General features: G+C 41.4%; 1 protein-coding gene across 2 annotated transcripts in view; it reads right to left on the reverse strand.

Moving 5' to 3' along the window:
* si:dkeyp-44a8.4 (collagen alpha-1(XXIII) chain) overlaps positions 1–20,273 on the reverse strand; it is a 112,497-nt gene that overhangs the window by 25,726 nt on the left and 66,498 nt on the right. For both annotated transcript variants that reach the window (XM_034122097.1, XM_034122096.1), the window contains exons 3-5: positions 5,285–5,329; positions 2,224–2,231; positions 1,271–1,297 (exon numbers count right to left, since the gene is read on the reverse strand). In XM_034122097.1, the coding sequence (XP_033977988.1) occupies positions 1,271–1,297; positions 2,224–2,231; positions 5,285–5,329 (80 nt within the window). The remainder of the gene's footprint in view (positions 1–1,270; positions 1,298–2,223; positions 2,232–5,284; positions 5,330–20,273) is intronic.

The following is a 20,273-nucleotide window of genomic DNA, read 5'->3' on the forward strand; positions in this document are numbered from 1 at the left end:
TTAACTAAGTAAAAGTAGCAAAACAATATTGTAAAGAAATTCCTGTATTCTTAATTTTAATTCTTAATTGAAATGACATAGCATCAAAATATACCCAAAAGTACTAGTTGGGCAGAATGTGGCATTTCAGAGTCATCAAATATATTACTGGATTGTAGTTATTGTTGCTTTAATATGCACTTTAATGCTGCAGTGGGTAGATTTGGGGCTGATTAACTTATTTAATGTGCTGCTGAATAGCTTACAATTGATAATACATTATAATTTATAGGTTCATTTGTTGTATTAAAACCCAAACTTCAAAGTAAATGCTTACTAAAGCTATCAAATAAATGACATGAGGAACAAGTACAATATTTCCGTGGAGTACAAGTTAGGATGAAATGTTATTGGATACCTGTCACTGTGAATAGGTTGCTAATTTATACCCCTGTAATTATGTTGTGATGTCCTTTTTGTTTCCTGTTGTTTTTATGTGTAACTAATGTACCGCAGGTCTCCCTTGAAAAAGAGATCGTTGATCTCAATGGGATTTTTTAACCTGGTTAAATAAAGGCTACAAACAAACAAACAGGATAACAAGAAGAGGAAATACTTAAGTATAGTATAAGTACCTCAACATAAATTAAATGTACTTACAGTTACCTTTAAGTTCATTTCACAAGTCTAGAAAACAGTGATCTGCTCTGTATTCAGTAGCCAGGATGTTCTCAGTTATGTAGTTCAAACAGTATTAAATCCCATTTAAAATTTGTGGAAGAATGTTTCAAATTTTCCTTGGCATTGTTTACACTTCTGCGGTTTATGTTTACAGATGAGATCTTCACAAAATCGGTCTGTGTGTTTACTGCTCGGCTTACTGTTCATGTTTACTCATTTTCACACATGCGCTAAATATGTTTTATGGCACTATTTTCAGCCTTGAGTCAGTCATTTGTGATGTTTTACATTTTCTGTGTTAAAAGACGTTCATCCCATCCTGCCACTCTCGGGCTGGCTATTTCTGTTTGTGTTTAAATACAACTTTCTTTGTATTTGAGTTACATCTCAGTGATGGGGCAGGATACATACTTGGAGAGGAGCACATGTTGAAGGGAGCATGAAGAGGCAAGGAAACAGGAAGATTAGAGTAATTTGTGGAGAGACAGAAAAAGGACTACTGAAGCTGCAGGAAAAGTTGGAATAAATCCAGAGGAAATAAACAAAAGGAAAATGGAGGCATGATTGGGTAAATTAAAGAGTGAAAGGATAAATAACAAATCAAATTTACCGGGTATCCATCCCGTCCAGCCTTGCCCTGGTGAGGTTAGAGATTAAAGCATGAAGCATTGAGACAGGTTAGACAGCTGCACACACCACCCTGTATACTGTATACATGTAACACCTGGTACACTTCACTATAAAGGTAAGGCAAATTGCCATTGTGTAGATTTTTAAAGCTTCCAGCCGATAAACTTGACTCAGACAAATTGTACTGACAGAGTGTTACTTTGTGGAGTAGGAAGTGATTTCACGTTGACCCACCTTTCCTCGATTTTATGGGCAAAAGGGTACACATTGGGTGTGGTCTCAGGGTAAACCAGCTGCATAGACAATTTTCTCCAATAAAACCATTTCCTGGATTTAAAAAATGTCAGCTTAACACGCCACTCCGATATTTCTGGAATTGCGTCATGGTGTGTAACGGATCGTATAAGCTACACCTCTGCATATCTGATCTGCGCCACATGTGACTAAAACGTTCTGATTAAAAAAATTAAATAACAGACAGGTCACTCTTCTCAGACAGGTCACAACATTTAATTTTAGATTTAAAAAATCCAAACCAGGCGGCAGCAGTAGTGTCCAGTTAGTATTTGTGTTTTTTTATCTGCTGCATGTGTGAGTGTCAGCAGGAGTTATTGTCCCACAGAGGAAAATAACTCACTGCTAATAAGTCACTGCTCCCTGACCATCACCCACACACACACTTTCAGAGATACTAGCTCACACACACACAGCTCTCTAGGTGGTCCATTTACTGCCACACTCTGTGGATGCACATGTGTGAGTGAGTCTGTGACAGTTTGTGTGTCTGTGTGTTCTTGTTTTACAGGTGAGAGAGAAATCCATAGTTTGTGTAGTGAAGAATATGATATGTACCTGTGTGTAAGAAAAGGCTTCACGTTCAGTAACTTATGAGTGGTTTTCAATACTACCTGGATGAGATGGAATTATACTTACAGGCAGGCCTGCAACAGAAAAAGAGAGAAAGAGAAATTAGACATTAGAAAATAATGGAGCACAACATGTGGGACTTATGGTTACCACTGGTTTGTACAGCAATCAGTTCCTCGGGACAGTGGTGAGCAACAACAAAAAAACTGCGCATGCAATGTGGTTTGTAAAATGATGACTGTAATTAACCAGCTAAATATGGTACAGAACAAGCTCATTAGAGCCGCTGCCAATGGACTTTGTGGTCAACCTGTTATGATAAACAGACTTCTGGATAATGGGCCATGTTTTGCATTAGGATATGAAGTCATGTGAATACTTTGTTCCCTAAGATTTGGGTGCATGAAATGGAGGACATAAAAAGTTGGGGGTGTGCTGGCAAACTGTATGTCCCTTTAAAGCATAACAATAAGATGCCTTCAATATTACTCCAGGCAGTTTTTCAGATCTGATTGAAATTCTCTGATGTTGAGCCTCAGCAGCAATAAGTACATTCTGCTTTTATTACTCAGACTAACCAAAAACAACAGTAATGATCAAAAGGCCCCTCTGATGTTGATGGACTATTCTTATAAAAAGGAAAAACAATCTCTTAAAAGTCCAATGCCAAGGGCAGCAATAAACCACTCAAACCCTTCAAATTGAATTGATAATTTTTCCATTAAAATATACTTTATTAGTGATTGCTTAATATTTATCTGATAACAATTTAAAACTAATCATGATGCTGATTTATGTGATTGTTAACACAATTACAGTGGCACGATTAGGCACTATGCCGCCAGTACTGTCCTGGAACAACAAAGCTCATCAGCATCCATGCAACACTAAACATCTACATAAACTCAACACGATTGAAAACAGACCTCCTTCTGAGAAAGTGGAATATTTGTGGTGTTTTGTCACTATTAAAGCATTCAAAAAGGTATTGCTAATGTGACCAGAATCTTTGTGAGCCTTGAAGATTGTAGTTTGATTCAAGACAAAGGGCATTTTGGGGACATGAGAAGTAGGAAAAGGGATGAAAAACAGAAGGTGGTTGGGGTGAGAAGGTGAAAAGGAAAAAACATGACAGAGGTGTCAGGGTTTATGAGGCATGAAGAGCAAGTCAACCAACTTCAGCTGCGTCTAGACGCTGGGAAAAAGGCCTTCTGGGCCAGACAGTTAGGTAAACAAATGCAGCCTGCTTAGAGAGCAACAGTTAGACCAGCTTTAACGATTGAACTTGAGACAGGTGTGTGCAAGTCTGGAGACTAATGAGAAAGAAAGAGAGAGAAAGGTAAACATACGACAAAAGAAAAGAAGTAAAAGAGCAAACAGAATAAAAAACATTGAGTGTTGTCGAAGGAGAGAAGGCGAAAGATGCTTAACTACTCTGTCTGCCCTCTTTCCTGCTGTCCGGTTTTGTTTCTGTTTCTCTCCATTCGTATTTTTTTTCTTTTTCTGAAAGAACAGGGAAAACCTTTCTTTGATCTTGTAAAAAGCTGGAGTCACTAGCAAGAGGATGGCGCAAAAATCTCTCCATGCCACCTACCTCTACACAATATTACCCAGACTGCAAGATGAGGACGCAAAGGTAAACAACAAGAGAGACAACCTAAACACAGCCTCATCGTTCGAGACAGACCATCCTGCGACACACAGCAAGCAGCCAATGAGCCAATGAGTCCCATTTCAGGAGAAACCTTAACGATGTGCTTTCCCGTAATGATAATCCCTTTGGAAAACAATTTCCTGTTGGAAAGTGGCTGGAAATACACACCACCCTCATGAAATGTATTTTATTTTCCCTGTGATTGCCTAATTGGATCGCACAACTCTGAGGGATTTCCGCAATCTATGTTGATTCAGAGTTCATGTGATACTTAAGAGGGTATGTGGTCTGGTGATTTTTCTAACTGTCAATTAATCCCAAGCGAATACCAGAACCACCAACTATTGATGTCCAAAAACTATTAAAAGCACATTAAGAGTGCCACAACGTTGCACTGGGTTAGCCCCAAAAGTTTGCTACAAACTTTAGTGCCTGGCTGTTTAAGGGAATTACTTTTTGAAAATGGAATGACCATTTCTCACTTGTTGTTGTGGAAGATTTATAACTAATAATACTTTAGTTTGAATCAGAGACACATTTAGGCTGGGGAAGGGAGACTGTCCAACTGTTGCTTTTCATTTATGAAAAATATGAAATACTTCTAGCGAGAGATAGAAAACTGAATTCACACCATGGCACTGCATAAGAAACTTTAGATATGCCTCAAGTCATCATTGAATATTCTATGTCAAAAAACTAAAAGGTAAATATATGGTATAAAGAAAATTGCAATAATACATTTTAAATATACTCTACTGCTTTAAAAAGGACAAGAGACCTTCAGGAAGGATCTTGGTGCACTCGGTTGAGCAATAAATGTTAGTCAACATATTCACAGGAACAGATGTAATCTAACCTAATCCACAACGATGAATCACAGCCAGACTGGAAGTTTTTCCACCTGACACATATCCTACAGAACAACTTCAGTCCTGCAGGTTTTGATAACATCTTCTAACAATGTCGCTCCACAATTTGAGTCAACACTCAATGAAAAACAATTAAAACGTGACTCAAACTTGTATAACATCCGCTCTATCTGTCCCGACGACCTTTTGAGTAACAAGAATGATGTCTCTGCAATGTTTTGGTTCCTCGATGAGTGTTTTGCGGTCTGGGTGGAAAGAAAGAGCAGCACAATAATGGCGGGTAGTGATGTCGGCAACGGAGAATCTCATTAGGCTCGTACTACAGCAGCTGCTACCGCTCAACGAGAGCGACTGACATCTGGGTAAAGTTAGTGCAACCACATGGCTGATGTTAGCATTATGTCGGCACAAATAGGGAGGGACAGGGCGAAGGGCTTACTGCAGCCCATCATCCCAACGTCCTGACTCTCGGGTCACTGCTTTTACAAGCCCTCAAACTCATCCCATCACCCCAGAGAAGAGAGAGAGTGTTAGAGAGAGGAGAAGAGTCTTTCAGGAAAAAGAAGAGGAAAGCAGAACAGAGCAGGTGGAGGCCGTCACTTACCGGCTTCCCCTCTTCTTCCCATCCGTCCACGCTTTCCTGGAGGCCCTGTGAAAACACACAGACAGAGCTGTAAATCCCGCAAATCAGCATTGCAGGGATGAGTAGAGAACAGCGGAGCATCACTTGCTGTTTCACTGCTGGTGGTCATGTGTTGCCTGGCGTTAGGTTTGTGTGGGCTGGCACAACACTAACATATCAGAGCTCTAGTGACGCAAGCACACATTCAGAGGCTAGAAACAAAAACTAAATGACAACCAAGAGTCGCGTCACACTCAAATGTAAAATGTTATGTTAAACTAAACAAACTGGACCTGGTACCGCCAGCTTTCCGGAAAAATGTATTCTTCTGTTTATGAAGAAATCTGGTAAAGTCGTAATAAATAGCAGGAGAAGGCTGTAGGGGATACAGGAGATATTGTGTCCAGCAGGAGTGGTGACCTAAGTCTCAGACCTCATGCTGCCTAAAGACCATAAACCACACACTGCCGCTGAACCCCATGACAGTTCACGTGGGATTTTAAGAGAAGTATTGTATCAACATATGGTGTAATAGACAATACAAAAAAAACACAGATTTCTGCTCAGGCTCAACTGCTTCCCCAAGGAAGGCCAAGCTTCGAGTTTTTTACATCCCTTATAATCTTATGACTATCCACCACCTGTTGCTGGTCCAGGTACGTTTTTCTACATCGGAAAAGATTCATGTATGAACGAAAAAACTCACACCTGGTAGTGGTACTTGAAGCTTTAACCTCAGTGTTTTAGCATGATATAATTTATTACCCACATATTCAGGACTATTTCACACGGACGCCCATTCATTCATAACATGTAAGCCAGGGTTTTGAAACAACATGAAGCTAACGATAGCTCGCTAGTTGTTGGAGCTCTTACTACAGTCCTTCGCAGTAATTGGAAGCTTGCCTTTGTGTGAAATAAAAAAATAGTAAGTATTTAGGTAAATCTGCCGCCATTAGCTTTCTACTCAGCGTGAAACCTTCCTTTGAGTAACACCTTATTACTTCTCTTTACATTATATGTTCCTATCCTCCCACATACAATCCTGCTCTTGTATTGAAATAGGAACCATACTGTTCCTGATGCTAAGTGGTAGTGGCTGCAGACATGTTTTCCCTATTGTCATTATTGGGGTTGTTGTAGTGGCCTAATCATTTCCTGACTGTGCCAACCTTTTCAAAGAGACCTCAATCATGCTCCTCCACCTCCTTCTACCTCCCCCTCTTTCATCCTTCTTTCCCTCCTTTAAGCAATGGCAATACGCTATTTATTACTTTGGAATTGAAGGATTTATAAAATAGCATGAAATAGTGTTAAGTGCTGCCTCTGCTCAACTTGATCTGGACCATTTTAGAGTATACTATCAAACCAGATTTCACCTAAGTACTGTTTATTGGTCTTTATCTGAATCATTTTGCAATTTGCAACTGCCAGACTTTGCTGGCAACAAGAAGAAACAATTTTAAAATGTAACAATGGAGAATGAGTACAGCATGTGCACATACTGACTCATTTAAAATGTATGTTTCAACAGTTTTAATCATTTAACACCTCTACACCTTCAAACCTCAGACACAGACGCCAGCGAGCACACACACTCTGCCAGCCGCAGCATTTATATTACAGTAATAGTCTCCATATTCCATAGTGGGCTGTACTTCCTCTGATTCAGCCCCCGCAGCCATACAGCAGCGTGGAGCTGTTTTGCAGAGAGCATTTCCCCTGGCTGGAGGGGAGGGAGATGGGGAGGACAAGCTGGAATGGGGGAGAGAAGAATGTGTAAGGGAGTGGTGGGATGGGGAGAGACAGTTGGTATAGAGAAATCAAACAGGGCGGGCGGAGAAAGAGATATAGTCCAGCTAAAAATGATAAAAGGGTCCAGGCAGGAGGAATAATAGCGGTGCAACAAAAAAAGTCGGAATGAGGGGTGGATGACTTCACAATCCCTTAAAACATCCTTACAACATGGTCATTGGCCATTTAAAGTGCCTCCTCCCAAGCAGGGATATGCATTATAATAAATTGGTCACAGGGGGCCATGCCTGCTCTACCTTTATTTGATACATAAAAGGCTGACATCGGCATGTTGACAGTTCGGTCGGCAAGCGCTGGAGGAGTGCGGCGTCAGAGTGACTGAAACGTACAGTAGGGTTGTGATTAGTCCTGAGTGGCTGGGTTCAGGGGGAATGGAGGTTGGTGATGACAAGCTGATGTAGGACTGGATTGACTGAGGAAATAATGTAAAAAAACAGCAGCGCTGGAGAGCAGAGCGTATGTAAAAAGTGGAGAGAAGTGGTTCCGATTCCTATTTCAGGAGAGGGCAGTGAACGCATACCCGTCCCGCTGCGATACAAACAAACGCATAAACACGCAGACACTTGATGTGACTTAGGTGTCAGTCTTGACTTCCTGTGACGCGGTGGCATACCAGGGGCAGGAAAGGTCACACACGCACACTAAAATAGAAGTGTGTACCTTCAAGAGTAAGAGATACAGTTTAACTTGACACAGTAATGGGCTGTATCATAACTTCCTCTCCCTTTTGTTTGACTAGAGGTCAAAAGTTATCAACATCGAAAGTAGGTTACAAAGACATAACAAAGCTAAAGGTTTCTCGGTGATTGGTGGGTTGACACAACGTAAAGCACATACTGTAGGAGGATGTCAAAGGAGCAGACTGAGGGGATGAGGACAGTAAAACAGATGTAAAAGAAAAAAGAAGACGCTGTGCGAAGATGGGAGGACAAGTGCTGAGCAACGAGGTCGTCCTTCACTCTTACAGGTGTTGAAAATCGCCTAGAAAGAAAGATGGGCCTCAAAAAATGTCCAACAGCTAGGAAAGAAAACTACATCCTGAGCATAAATCTCTCTAAGAGACACAGAAGCAACGCTGGATGCATGCACGCTCACTCAGCAAAATGAAAATAAGCAAGTGAAAAGCCTCTTGGATACCAAATGATAGAGTGGCGCAAGTTTAATTCCAACATTGGGGGACACATTAAACAAATTGTGAGGGGTTTTGTTTGTCAGTCATTCAGGTTTTTATATTTGGAGCAGCCTTAGCCGTGTTTGCTGCAGTCCAGCCCCAGAACCTGCTCTATCTGCCGATGCTGCGCCTCAACATTGCCCCCTTTTCCCTTTTTTATAGCAGTTTTGCCAGTTTTTGAGGTCGCATACTGCCCCCTTCTTTACCAAAGTTGCTGCAGCTGTAGGGATGACTCCAAATACAATTCTTCTTGTTTTATTTGAGAGGACACATACACAAGTTCTAAATATTGAGGAAGATAACTCTAAACTTCTAAACATCTCTGTACGTGGGAAAACATGCGGTCAGCTAGCAGTCCCCTTAGGACTGTAAGTGTGTTTATGTGTGTGTGAGAATGTCAAATACCTTACACTGAGAGAAACATCTGGATCTCTGCCTGGATTCTTCTATTAGTCTTAACATGGGACACTTTTAGGCAGATACAGGAGAATGACACAACATCACAGTCCTGTGTATAAGCTCACTCATAGTAAAGAAACATGCACACACACACACACACACACACATTCCCACACAGACTCATGTGCATACACTGAGGCATGTTCAACCTACATTCTGACAAGTGCAACCAACCTCAGAGCAATTTATCCATCAACACTTTCACTGGTTGCATCTGTGTGCTAAAAATCACACGTATGTAACCTACATATTTCACAGTTTCGTCTTCTCTCAAATCATTAGGAGCAACAATTTATTTGGTGAATGTTTTACCAAGTGCATATCAATATACCCCCAGCATCTAGATCCCCTTTGGCTCACATAAAGAAAGACACGTATAAACATCCTTTAATCCTCCAGATGCTCTGTCTGTTTCTGGTAGACTTGATTTAGCTACTGTGACATTTCTCGCAAACAAAGTGCTGCCAGGGAATAAAGCAAAGGATTGGTGGAGCGACCTCCACCTCCTCTCTCTTCTTTTAGGCCCCATTTTGTTCAACCCAACAACTGGGAGCAATAAAGAGCCAAATGAAAATAGCAGAATGTGAAGCGCTGTATGGACGACTACAGCACTGACATCCATCCATCCTTTCATCCATCCTTCCATCCATCTACCACACATCCTCTCCACTCTACTCCTCTCCTCTCTGTTATCTGCCATTAATGCCAGAATAAGGCGGGGATGTGGAAAAGTGTAAGAAGTGAAGGCCGGCATCTATTCTCTCATTTCTCCTTCAATTAGAATAACAAAATCTTGAAAGGAGGTATCTGTATGTACATCTACACACGTAAATATAAAAGAGCAAACTAGGAATTTGCTTTATATCGATATTTCATAGCGTCCGCTGAAGGGAAAAGATCATGCCAAGTTTTGACAAATGAATGCATTTTAATATATCATTTCAGAGTTGCTTTCAGACATAATCTCAAATGTTGACATTAGTAATTGATAATGAACTAACATTGTCTGTTTACAAGTTGTTGTTTAACTTTTTTGTCGGAGACTGAATCTCTAGGTCTCCCTTGAAAAAGAGATCGTTTGATCTCAATGGGATTTTACCTGGTTAAATAAAGGCTACAAACAAATGTGTTAATAATGAGACCTCTAGTCAACTGCTACCATTGAAACTGTTGACTGGTCTGAGGTACGATGGAGTATTCCTGTCTTTTGGTTCCCAAATGGTCGCAGCTGTTCAGGCTTCTTGTCTGAAACAAAACGACATCCTCCAAACCGTCTCCTGATCTGTCAACACTTCCCTGTGTTTTTCCAACTTTCACTCCAATAGAAGGGGGACACATGCTGTGAATGTAAACAGCAACAGAAAGAGAAAAAGACAACGGATGTGATTCACATGTCTGTGATTCATTCTCCAGCTGCCCGGGTCAGCCCGGGTTCAGTGGCTCAGACAGGGTTCATACCCATGCGTTCTCACAGTGGGGGGAATCAGATAACCAGAATCAAACAGGAAAGAACATTACCTGTAATCCAACCTCATCCCATCAAATCTTCAAGTGTTGGCAATGAAGATTTAATAAAGATCTACACCACATGTCTGCAAGGTGTTTCAATTCTCTCATAATACCCAACTTCAGTGTTTTCTTACCTTTTGACTCAACATAATGGTTTTACATTTGACAAATGCTTCTAAAATAATCTGCTTTTCTTTCACCTTCCACTTTTGGGGTCCAATGTTGCATCAACAAAAATAGAATATTTTAATAAGTTGAAATCCTTTTTCTTTTTTGTATCGTATTCATTCATTAACCAAATAGTGATAAGATACTGAAAAAAGTTTCGGAATAGTGTCAAACGTAACCTAAAGCGGTTATTCTAGCTTATATTTTGTTACCCTAATGTTTCTATGTGTCGGAACCTCCAACCGCGAACACTTCAGTACCCTGAACTGTTATTATTGTAGAATATGTAAGAGTTATGTAAGTTATAAACTCTCTGCCTGTGTGTGGACTATACTTCATCGCCCTGACCGACAAAATGTGGTTAGTGAGAGAGAGATGCTGTACAGTAAACATCACTCTGGTATTCATGCAAAGGTCATCTGTGATTGTGAAATAAGAAGCCGAGAACACATCGGTACCAAGACGACCTTCCTGTTTTACTTTCAGCACCAAGTGTTGCGTGACTGCAGAGTGGATTTCTCTGAGCTGAGTAAGAAGGCGCCTGTGAGATGCTATCCGAGAGTGTATTGGTGTGAGATCATGGACGCCTATTTCATGCCCATGTGAGTGTGATCAACGTACAGTTTTCTGGAAACGCTCTGTCAGGGCTGAGTGACACTGCTGTAAACTTGCATATGTGTGAGAAAAAAAAATCTGCATGCATGCTATCACAGCTGCAGGGTTGTTTAGGTGTTTATATCTGTTAAATTATTCATTAGGTCCTAATTCACAACAGTGAATTTGTGCTTTTGGTGCGATAGAGCTTCGATTTGCTGGACGAATTGAATACGTGTTCTCATTTGCTTGAGAGCATGCATAGGTTGGGAAGATGGAGACCCGAGCGTTGTGATGTCTGGCAGGTGGTTTGCGTTGAGCGGCAGGCGGCGGTGAAAGGCTTCCTGGGTAGTCACCGTGTGTCACAGCTAATGAGAGGCGAAGGCAGAGACGGGCCTGCCCCACACAGAAAGTCAAAACACTAAATGCTCAAGCAAAACACAGTGAGCACCAGCCGAGCACAGCAAATAAGAGCAGATCAAAACAGAGTGGACCAGAGCAGCCGACGTTCAGCCGCCAGACAACAATAGCTTTTTCTTCAGGTGCATTACAGACTCAAAGTAAGGCTTTGATTAAAAAATGTGGTTTCCTTGCCGAGCGGCGGTGGCAGTTCAAGAAGAATCTCAACTTGTGATTGATTCCTTTTATAGCCATTTATCCTGGCCATATTGGGAAATTATAAAATAATTATAATCTTAGCAAAAAGTCAGCAGTAAGCTAACATTTACCACCATAAGCTACTGATCAAGTAAGACTAGTCGTAATTTATTCCGTATTCCACATACAGAAACATTAGGGTAACAAAATATAAACTAGAATAACCGCTATAGTTTGACACTATTCTGAAACTTTTTTCAGTATCTTATCACTATTTAGATTCCTTATGAATAGCACTTTTCATTTGTGAGAAGCACCTGTGCATTAAATATATGGCACTGACTGTGTGAAAAGAGAATATCATCACTTCCCTGATGTTGTTGTATATCATACTATTGTAATTGTGTTTATACGATAGCAGAGAAGGTCGTTGTTTGGGAAATAAAAACAGAAACATGTTGAGAGTCCAGGTCATTTGGAGATTGTTATGAACTCATGTTAATACAAGTGTGTCTGTCAGCCTGTTTCCTTTTTTTGGAAACAGGGTCCTTGCGTGACTATGCCTTATTGGTTGACTCTAGATAAACAAACCCTACTCGGCTGAGTGAGTTGCACATGTACCTGTGTGTTTGTTGACGCTGGGCATGTTGGCGTGCATGAGAAAGGCTTGGTTTTCGGCACCAGTCAAACAGGCTCCTGGGTGGTACTTCCATAAGTAGGGACTGTAACCATAGACGCTGGAATTTGAGCACTCAAGAGGATTTTAAGCGTACAAACAGACTTGCACGCAAATGAGCAATCCCAAACACCTCTATACACCCAAACCTATCCTCAATGGATTCAACGTAGAAATTGAAATCCTGCACATTTTTCATGTTGCTTTCTCAGAAACGGTTTAACCATGCCTAATTTGAGCAGCACTGGTTATTGAAGAACCCCCTGTGACCAATCGCCACCCTCAGATGTGGGAACCAGTGAGACCCATGACCAATGGGAGATGTGCCTTTAGGCAGGGGACAGCAGACATTGGTGTGATTTCGAGGTGAGAATGAGGGTTATGTTTTTAGATCATATCAGATTGGGGCCACCGGTGCTGCAAGGATTTACAGGAAGTCTAGAGGTGTAAAATCCAGTCCTCAGGGAGAATAAACAAGAGGGTTAACACATACTGGTACACAGGTGGAGCAGGGATTAAGAAAATACATGGGTCACCTGAAGGAGCATGTGCTTTAACATGGCGACTGTGTTACTTGAACATCCAGAGTGCCCGGCCTCCTTTGAATACAGACTTCCTTCCTGGGATTATGAAGGATATCTAATTGACACTAGATTAAGGTATCAAGACTCTTAAATGTGACGAGCGTCGGTGCGAGCAGTGGTAATTTGACAAGGATATTTTGAAGTGTCGGTTTCCAGTGCCAGTCTATGTCGAATGGAGGATACAGTTCTCTATTATGTTTGAGTCCCTTTTCCATTCATAAAATGTGGTTCTGGTTTGACTTTCTGGAACATGTTAGAGCCGGGGATGGAGAGAGCGGGGGTGGGTCTTCAAGTGTAAAGGAATAAAGAGAAAAGTGCACTAATCACCATGACTTTAAACGAAAACTGCAGCATTTGTGTGTGTGTGTGTGTGTAGCTGTAACAGAAGACAGTGTGCGGGCTACGGATGAGGAAACATGGTGTGAATGTTCAAAAGAGAGCTTTACAGTATTCCAGCAAGCCTTTTTCTTTAACCCTGACAGATCCTCTGCTTTCTTAAGAGCAAATTCCAGCCCTGCTTCCCCGTGCAATTTTCCACTATCCCTACCTTTAATGTTCTCCTTTTTCACAGGTATCTCACCCCTCGTGCCCTTAGCCCTTACTCTAAGCTAGCTCCTTGCTCTGGTTTCTTTCTCCTCTTCTCCCACACCTGAAATAGACAGGCTAATTACAGCCTCTGTGGAAGCCAAGGTGAGAGCATGCAATCTCAAAGCTGCCGGCCACGCTCCCAATGGTTTATGGGTAACATGGTGCAGTCGTGACTTGGCGTGGCACGATGCAGGCAAGAAGTCATAAAACACACTAAACTCATGGGCCAAACACTATGGCTCGCTACATAAGGAATTGGGAAAGGGTTATTTTTACCCACAATGGACCTCTGCATTCATACCATATATATTTTAAAATAAATTCAGGATTTTCTTATAACGGTTCGCTTACAAAAAAGTAAGCAGATATGTGTGATCAAATACCTTTCTCCTAGTTTCTACTCCTGCATAGAGCCTGCCACAGCACACACAACTTTTCTGTTTCCATCTAATCCTTACTTTATCTGTCTTTCTCAACTTTGTCTTTGAAGATTGCATGAAGGGAAGATCATGGTGGATTTGAGTATTTCACAATACTACTGGTCTTAATCACACTCTTTTATAACCTTCACATTAATCTATGTCACCTTTCTGCTGTATTTGTCTATTCCTCTTCCTAGCCTTGATCTAAGACCACTGCTTTATTTTTTCTCTTTTGTAATCACAGTATTCCACTAGAATGGTATACCTGGCTTAATCCCCCCACTTTGGGCCAATACTCTATTGTATCTGGTCTGGTTGTAATTATATATCAGTGCATTGGCTCTCTGCTCTGCCAACTCGTTCTGGCTTAAGCAAATAACCTCCAACGCAATGTGATACACAGGGATCAAGAATTACATAAGGATGTGATTGAATACGTATCGCAGTAACATACAAGGTAAAAAAGCAGCACAGAATCAGCAACATGTCGAGGGCCAGTGTTTATCAGTCATGATGCTTTTTTTTTTTCTGGTTTGTAAATACCTTTTGGATTACTCAAAGAGAGGATTTGGAAGGAAGCTAATTCTCTGCACTAAAGGATTATGATCAATCTGGCAACAAAATATCCATTGTTGAAAATATTCACATAGCTGCCTGAAACAATTCCCATGGCAATCCTTTTGTAGTACAACTGAAAAAAGTATGAGTAAATACATCTGTAAAACAGATTTGGCTTGCTGCAAACCGAACACATATTCACATCAACTAAATGTACACAGCTGCAATGTTGCCAGACCTTCTTTAGTGGCCAAAATGTATTTAGAATACAAAATACAATTCAGAATCCAATAGGGAACCCAAAAGAGGGCATACTGTATGCTCAAACACAGCAAAAACTGCCGTGCAGGACCAGACATGCAGTTACATACAATATTACGACCCACAGAAGTATCTCTTCATAAATATAGTTATCATAATGTAAGAAAAGAAAGTTGGTTGGGCTTATCAATTTAGTTTTATAAAAGGGTTTTGTAATTTCATTATTTATGCATGTATATATATATATATATATAAATGTATACGTATATTTTGATACTGAACCAACAACCATTTTCTTCCAAAATAACCTTTAACAAAATAAGCCCAACTTCTCTAAACATCAGTGTTAAACATTGGCTAAAAAGTGGTGAAAACTCGAATAATGAACAGCAATCAACTAAAATGAGTTCAGGCTAAAATTCAACCTGACGATATCACTGTCAGCAGGCTTCGGCATGGTGGACTTACGTCAGTGCTGCTGCCTCTGTGATCATAAACTGTCTGAAGATTATCAACTGCTTCTTTTAAAGAAGATCATCTGTTCATTTCAAAGGCTCTGATCTAAAGGTGTGCGTAAGCAGGATAGAATTTCATAGTGCCTCTGGACATGATGCCATCACTGAAGTTTCTAAATGTTGCTCGCTCTCTGTGCTGTGATGTTACCAACGTAACCTGACCCATGTCCCCTTTCAATTCTGCGTGATTCGAGGGCTAGAACAGCGCAGTGTGTCTGTGTGTGTTGTGAGGCCCCTCCTGTGGCAGGTGCAGAATTGCCCCAGTGTGAACTTTATGGGAGGGGGTCATGCGTCACTTTATCCGATTGGTGGCGTCCATATTTGGTCTAATCAGCTGCTCAGGTCAGAACATGGCTGGGATGGCTGTTGAGCCTTCGTCACAGTCGGTGATAGACGGGGATCAGTCTGATGTTATGTTATGTTGTGAATTCACATTCAACCATTCGTGTACCCATAATATACAACATCATTTTAAATAAATGTCTGTCAAGTTATTTGGAGTTATGCATTCCTTTGGGGAGATGGCCCTACCCGAGAGACATGTGTCTACAGAGTATTTACAGTAGTATCTGTGTGTGTGTGTGTGTTTCATGTTATTTTGTGTTCCTGACAGCTGCAGTTGCAAAATATGGCTGACAGAGCTGATATGTCTGATAGCCTTCATGCGCTGTAATGAAAGTAAAACACAGCTGGGAGTGCATGACAGAGGTATGTGCCGTTCATTGCTGTTGACCAATCACATCTCTGCATCAGTGTTCATAATGCAGAGACCTTGCATAAGGGTCATGAGGGAGCACATATAGGCACAAGATAGTGGACCGCAGCTGCAGAGAGAGAGCATGAGCCATCATTTAGCTCATTTCACTCAACACACGCTCATCTCACGCCTCATCCAAAGTCAGTTATGTCACCTTCATTTGCTCCATACTCATGTTTACCAATAGGATTTATTCTTTCCACCCTTTTACGAACACTTACCAGTCTCAAGCTCTCCTGCTGTACCTGCTTCTTGCCGAGCTACCTCAGCTGCTGCTGTTGGCCTAAAAGCCTAACTCCATTACTTTTTAGCTTGCCAACAAATGAGCCAACAAAAGTCGGGAAAGAAGGTTTTATGAATCAAAACTTGTCTGGTCAGTAATACAATATATATCGAAAGAAACATTAAGAACCCTTCTCACTGAACCAAAACCAAAGAATGAGGCACTGACCCGTCCCAAGCCTCAATATCAGCCTCAATGTGCCGTATTGACATATTTGTGGCAGATTCAGGTTTCAGCGCTTGTCTGCGAGGCAAAGTGGAAGGAAACAGACAGGTTTTTGGACTGAGCCGGAGTCCGAGATCAACGGGTGTTGTGGGTAAAATGATACATCAGTACAAGAAATATATGTTGCCGTCCCCTCAAAAGTGATTTAGGACCCTTGCCATCTGCTCCAAGTGGTAGGGCTTTCAAAATGTTTCATATTTGTATCCACGGGATGGGGGCTGTCTCATAAATCGGTCAGAGAGGGTTTATGGTAAAACTTACTATCTGGGGTTTTCCAACAATGAAGGCCTTGTCTGCATGCACATGACTGTAGCTAAGCCAATATGATTTGACTTTGGTCAAAGACTCCTACAGCACACTTCTGCCTTCTTCAACCTTCTGTTAAAGTCATTAAAAAACATTAACAGATTCATTGTTCTAGGAAATAAAGGTGTAACAAGAGACCAAATGTTTCAAATGCCAAATTTTCTCTGATTGTTTTAATGAATGCAAGACCAAGCCTCAGCTTTTGGCAGAGCACGCTAACAGGACCTAATTATATGTGCTGGCTGTCTGAGACTACAACGGAGGAGGAGCAGATCAAAACTATAGCACCTGTTTATGACATGATCCTCATGTCGCTGTCACGTCTTCCCGCCTGGATCTGAACCTCCTCCTTCCTCTCACTTTCACTTGCAAACATCTCTGTCTCAGTGACCCCCCCCCCCCTCCTATTTTTACTCTCTCTGTCTCATGTTCAAGACGGCCTGCAGTTGTCCTCTGGTATTCTCTACTCTCGTAAACACCACTTGCCAGGGTGTCACTTTTCAACCGTCCACCCCACCCTCCAGAAATGTCCTCTCCTCTCAACTTACGCTACACAACCTCCTCTCTACTTGGTGAGAAAACATCCCATAGAGGGGGCTGGGTATCTGAACAGACTACGCTTCCTTGACATTTCAATGTCATGCCAAATGTTTGGAAGTCATGGTTTACTTTCATGGAAGCTCACACTGTGTGCACCTTCTCAAAGTTAGTAATGCAAAATATTTGCCCCACTCAACCTCTAAATATTTTCAAATCTTATCAAAAACATTTTCCTCATCCACCATGCTTCCTCATAGTAACTGACTCACTTCAATGTTTTGTAAGTATATAGAAAACTATACCCTTGTCTTGGCATCCATGTTCAAACAAGATTAACAGTCTCCAGACATGTTAGCAGCTCTGTCAATTAATCAATCAATGTTTATTTATATAGCCCAATATCACAAATGTTACATTTGTCTCAGTGGACTTCACAGTTTGTACAGAATATCAGTATGACAATACGACACCCTCTGTCCTTAGACCCTCACATCGTACAAGGAAAACTTCCAGAGAAAAAACCCACAGTTTAAAGGGGAAAATGGGAGAAACCTCAGGGAGAGCAACAGAGGAGGGATCCCTCTCCCAGGACGGACAGACGTGCAATAGATGCCGTGTGTAAATTGAAAAGATAATACATTTACAACATAGGTAGTCCAAATGTTTAGAAATGCATGTGTCTATAATAAGAAGAGGAATCCACGAGGATATCCATCCAGGACTTATGATCCAGGACCACAGCAACAGGCACAGCCACGACTCAAGATCCAGGACTCGCGATCCAGGACTCAGGACCACAGCAACACGATCAGCCATGACTCAGGATCCCGGCGTATATAGACACCAAAAAGAAATTTGGGGAAGCTGGGTTATTCGGAACATGAGAGTACACAGGTACGGTAAGGAAGAAGTAAGGTGTCCCCCGACAAACTAAGCATATAGCAGCAAAACTAGGGGCTGAATCTAATCAGCCCTAACTATAAGCTTTATCAAAAAGGAAGGTCTTTCGCGCACTCTTAAAAAACGGATAGGGTGTCTGCCGCCCGAACACAAACTGGAAGCTGATTCCACAAAAGTGGAGCTTGATAAGAAAAGGCTCTGGCTCCCATTGTACTTTTAGAGACTCTAGGAACAACCAACAACCCTGCATTCTTGGAACGCAATGCTCTAGTAGGACAGTAGGGTATAATGAGTTATTTAAGGTAAGATGGCGCCTGCCCATTAAGGGCTTTGTAGGCGAGAAGAAGAATTTTAAATTCTATCCTGTGTTCTATAGGGAGCCTGTGTAAGGCAGCCAGAACAGGAGTAATGTGGTCCCTTTTCCGAACTCTAGTTAGTACACGTGCTGCAGCAGTTTGAATCAGCTGAAGTGACTTAACTGACTTCTTGGTACACCCTGATAATAAAGAGTTACAATAATCTAGCCTTGTAGGCGGTCCTTGAAATTGATTTTATGTGGGCGTTAAAGGATAAATCCTGATCAAATATAACACCAAGATTCCTTACAGTCTCACTGGAGGCCAAATTAATGCCATCCATAGTTAATATATCTTTAGATAATTTGTTTCGTAGATTCTTTGGGCCGAGTACAATAACTTCAGTTTTGGCCGTGTTTAACATCAAAAAGTTTAAAGTCATCCATGTTTTTCAGTCCTTGAGGCAGTCTTGAATTTTATTTAGATGATTAATTTCATCAGGCTTGATTGATAAATATAATTGAGTATCATCCGCATAACAATGAAAATGTACAGAGTGATTCCTTATAATATTGCCTAACGGAAGCATATATAATGTGAACAAAATAGGTCCAAGCACTGAGCCCTGTGGCACTCCATGGCTAACTTTGGTTTGCATGGAAGATTCATCGTTGACACATACAAACTGAGACCGTTCAGATAGATAGGACCTAAACCAGCCTAAAGTATCATAACTTCTGTGAGCCTCTGTGAGGCTGTACTGATGATTTGAGCCTTGTCATTTGTTAATGAGAACTAAATATAAGCTACCGCTGAGCAGTGGCGTAGCTGTGGGTGGGCCTGGGCCCACCCACATGCACGTCTGGCCCACCCACAGCCAATCAGTGCGTCATAGCGATTTTGACGTTCCTGACAAGCCCAGAAGGAAGTGCCACAAACTGCAGTTCATCTAGTGGCCGACAGGGGATGGATGCAGAAAGGAGCAATCCCCATAGACCCCCATGTTAAAATGCCCAACTTTACAGAAGAAATAAACATGTTTCTAGCCTGGATCCAATCAAACTTATTCTGGATATAGTTAGATTCCACTTTCATGACAATGGAATAGGGAGTGCATTTTTTTACCGTGAGTAAATTAGTAAGTAAAGTAAGTTTTGCCATGAGTGAATGAAAGTCTTATTTCTTCTTGAGGTCTGCAGTGAAGCGTGTACACATTTGCTGAATATGAAAAGACTCTGTGTGTGCCCACTGTGCGACTGTCAAGGATAAACAACCTGTGGCCGCCGAGCCAGTCATGTGGATGTCAGTTTTACACACATTCTGAGGCCGCCGTGCCTATGTTTTTGTTTTCACTGCTAGTTTAGGCTTATGCTTATGTTTAATTAGTGCATTAATTGAAGTTTCAGCTCATACCCCACGCTTAATAAGTCTCCCCCTGGCCCACCTACATTTCTCCAGGCCCACCCACACAATAATCCCTGGCTACGCCACTGCCGCTGAAGCTAATGTTATTATTTTTGCAGGTATCTGGTCATACAATTAAAAGATAATACAAAATGTTGACTCAGTGATTGTCCCTTATCAGATGCAGACTCACAAAGGCAAACATATTTCTAAAAACAGAGACCACAGTGAAGACAAACAAGCACTCTCCTCTCATGGTGTCCTGCCCACCAAGAGCAAACACATTGATCAGGCTTTTGGGCCCCCAGCAGAGTGCGTCTGTTTGCGTTGGTGCCATTAGACA

Source organism: Trematomus bernacchii, unplaced genomic scaffold, assembly GCF_902827165.1.
Source record: "Trematomus bernacchii unplaced genomic scaffold, fTreBer1.1, whole genome shotgun sequence".
NCBI lineage: Eukaryota > Metazoa > Chordata > Actinopteri > Perciformes > Nototheniidae > Trematomus > Trematomus bernacchii.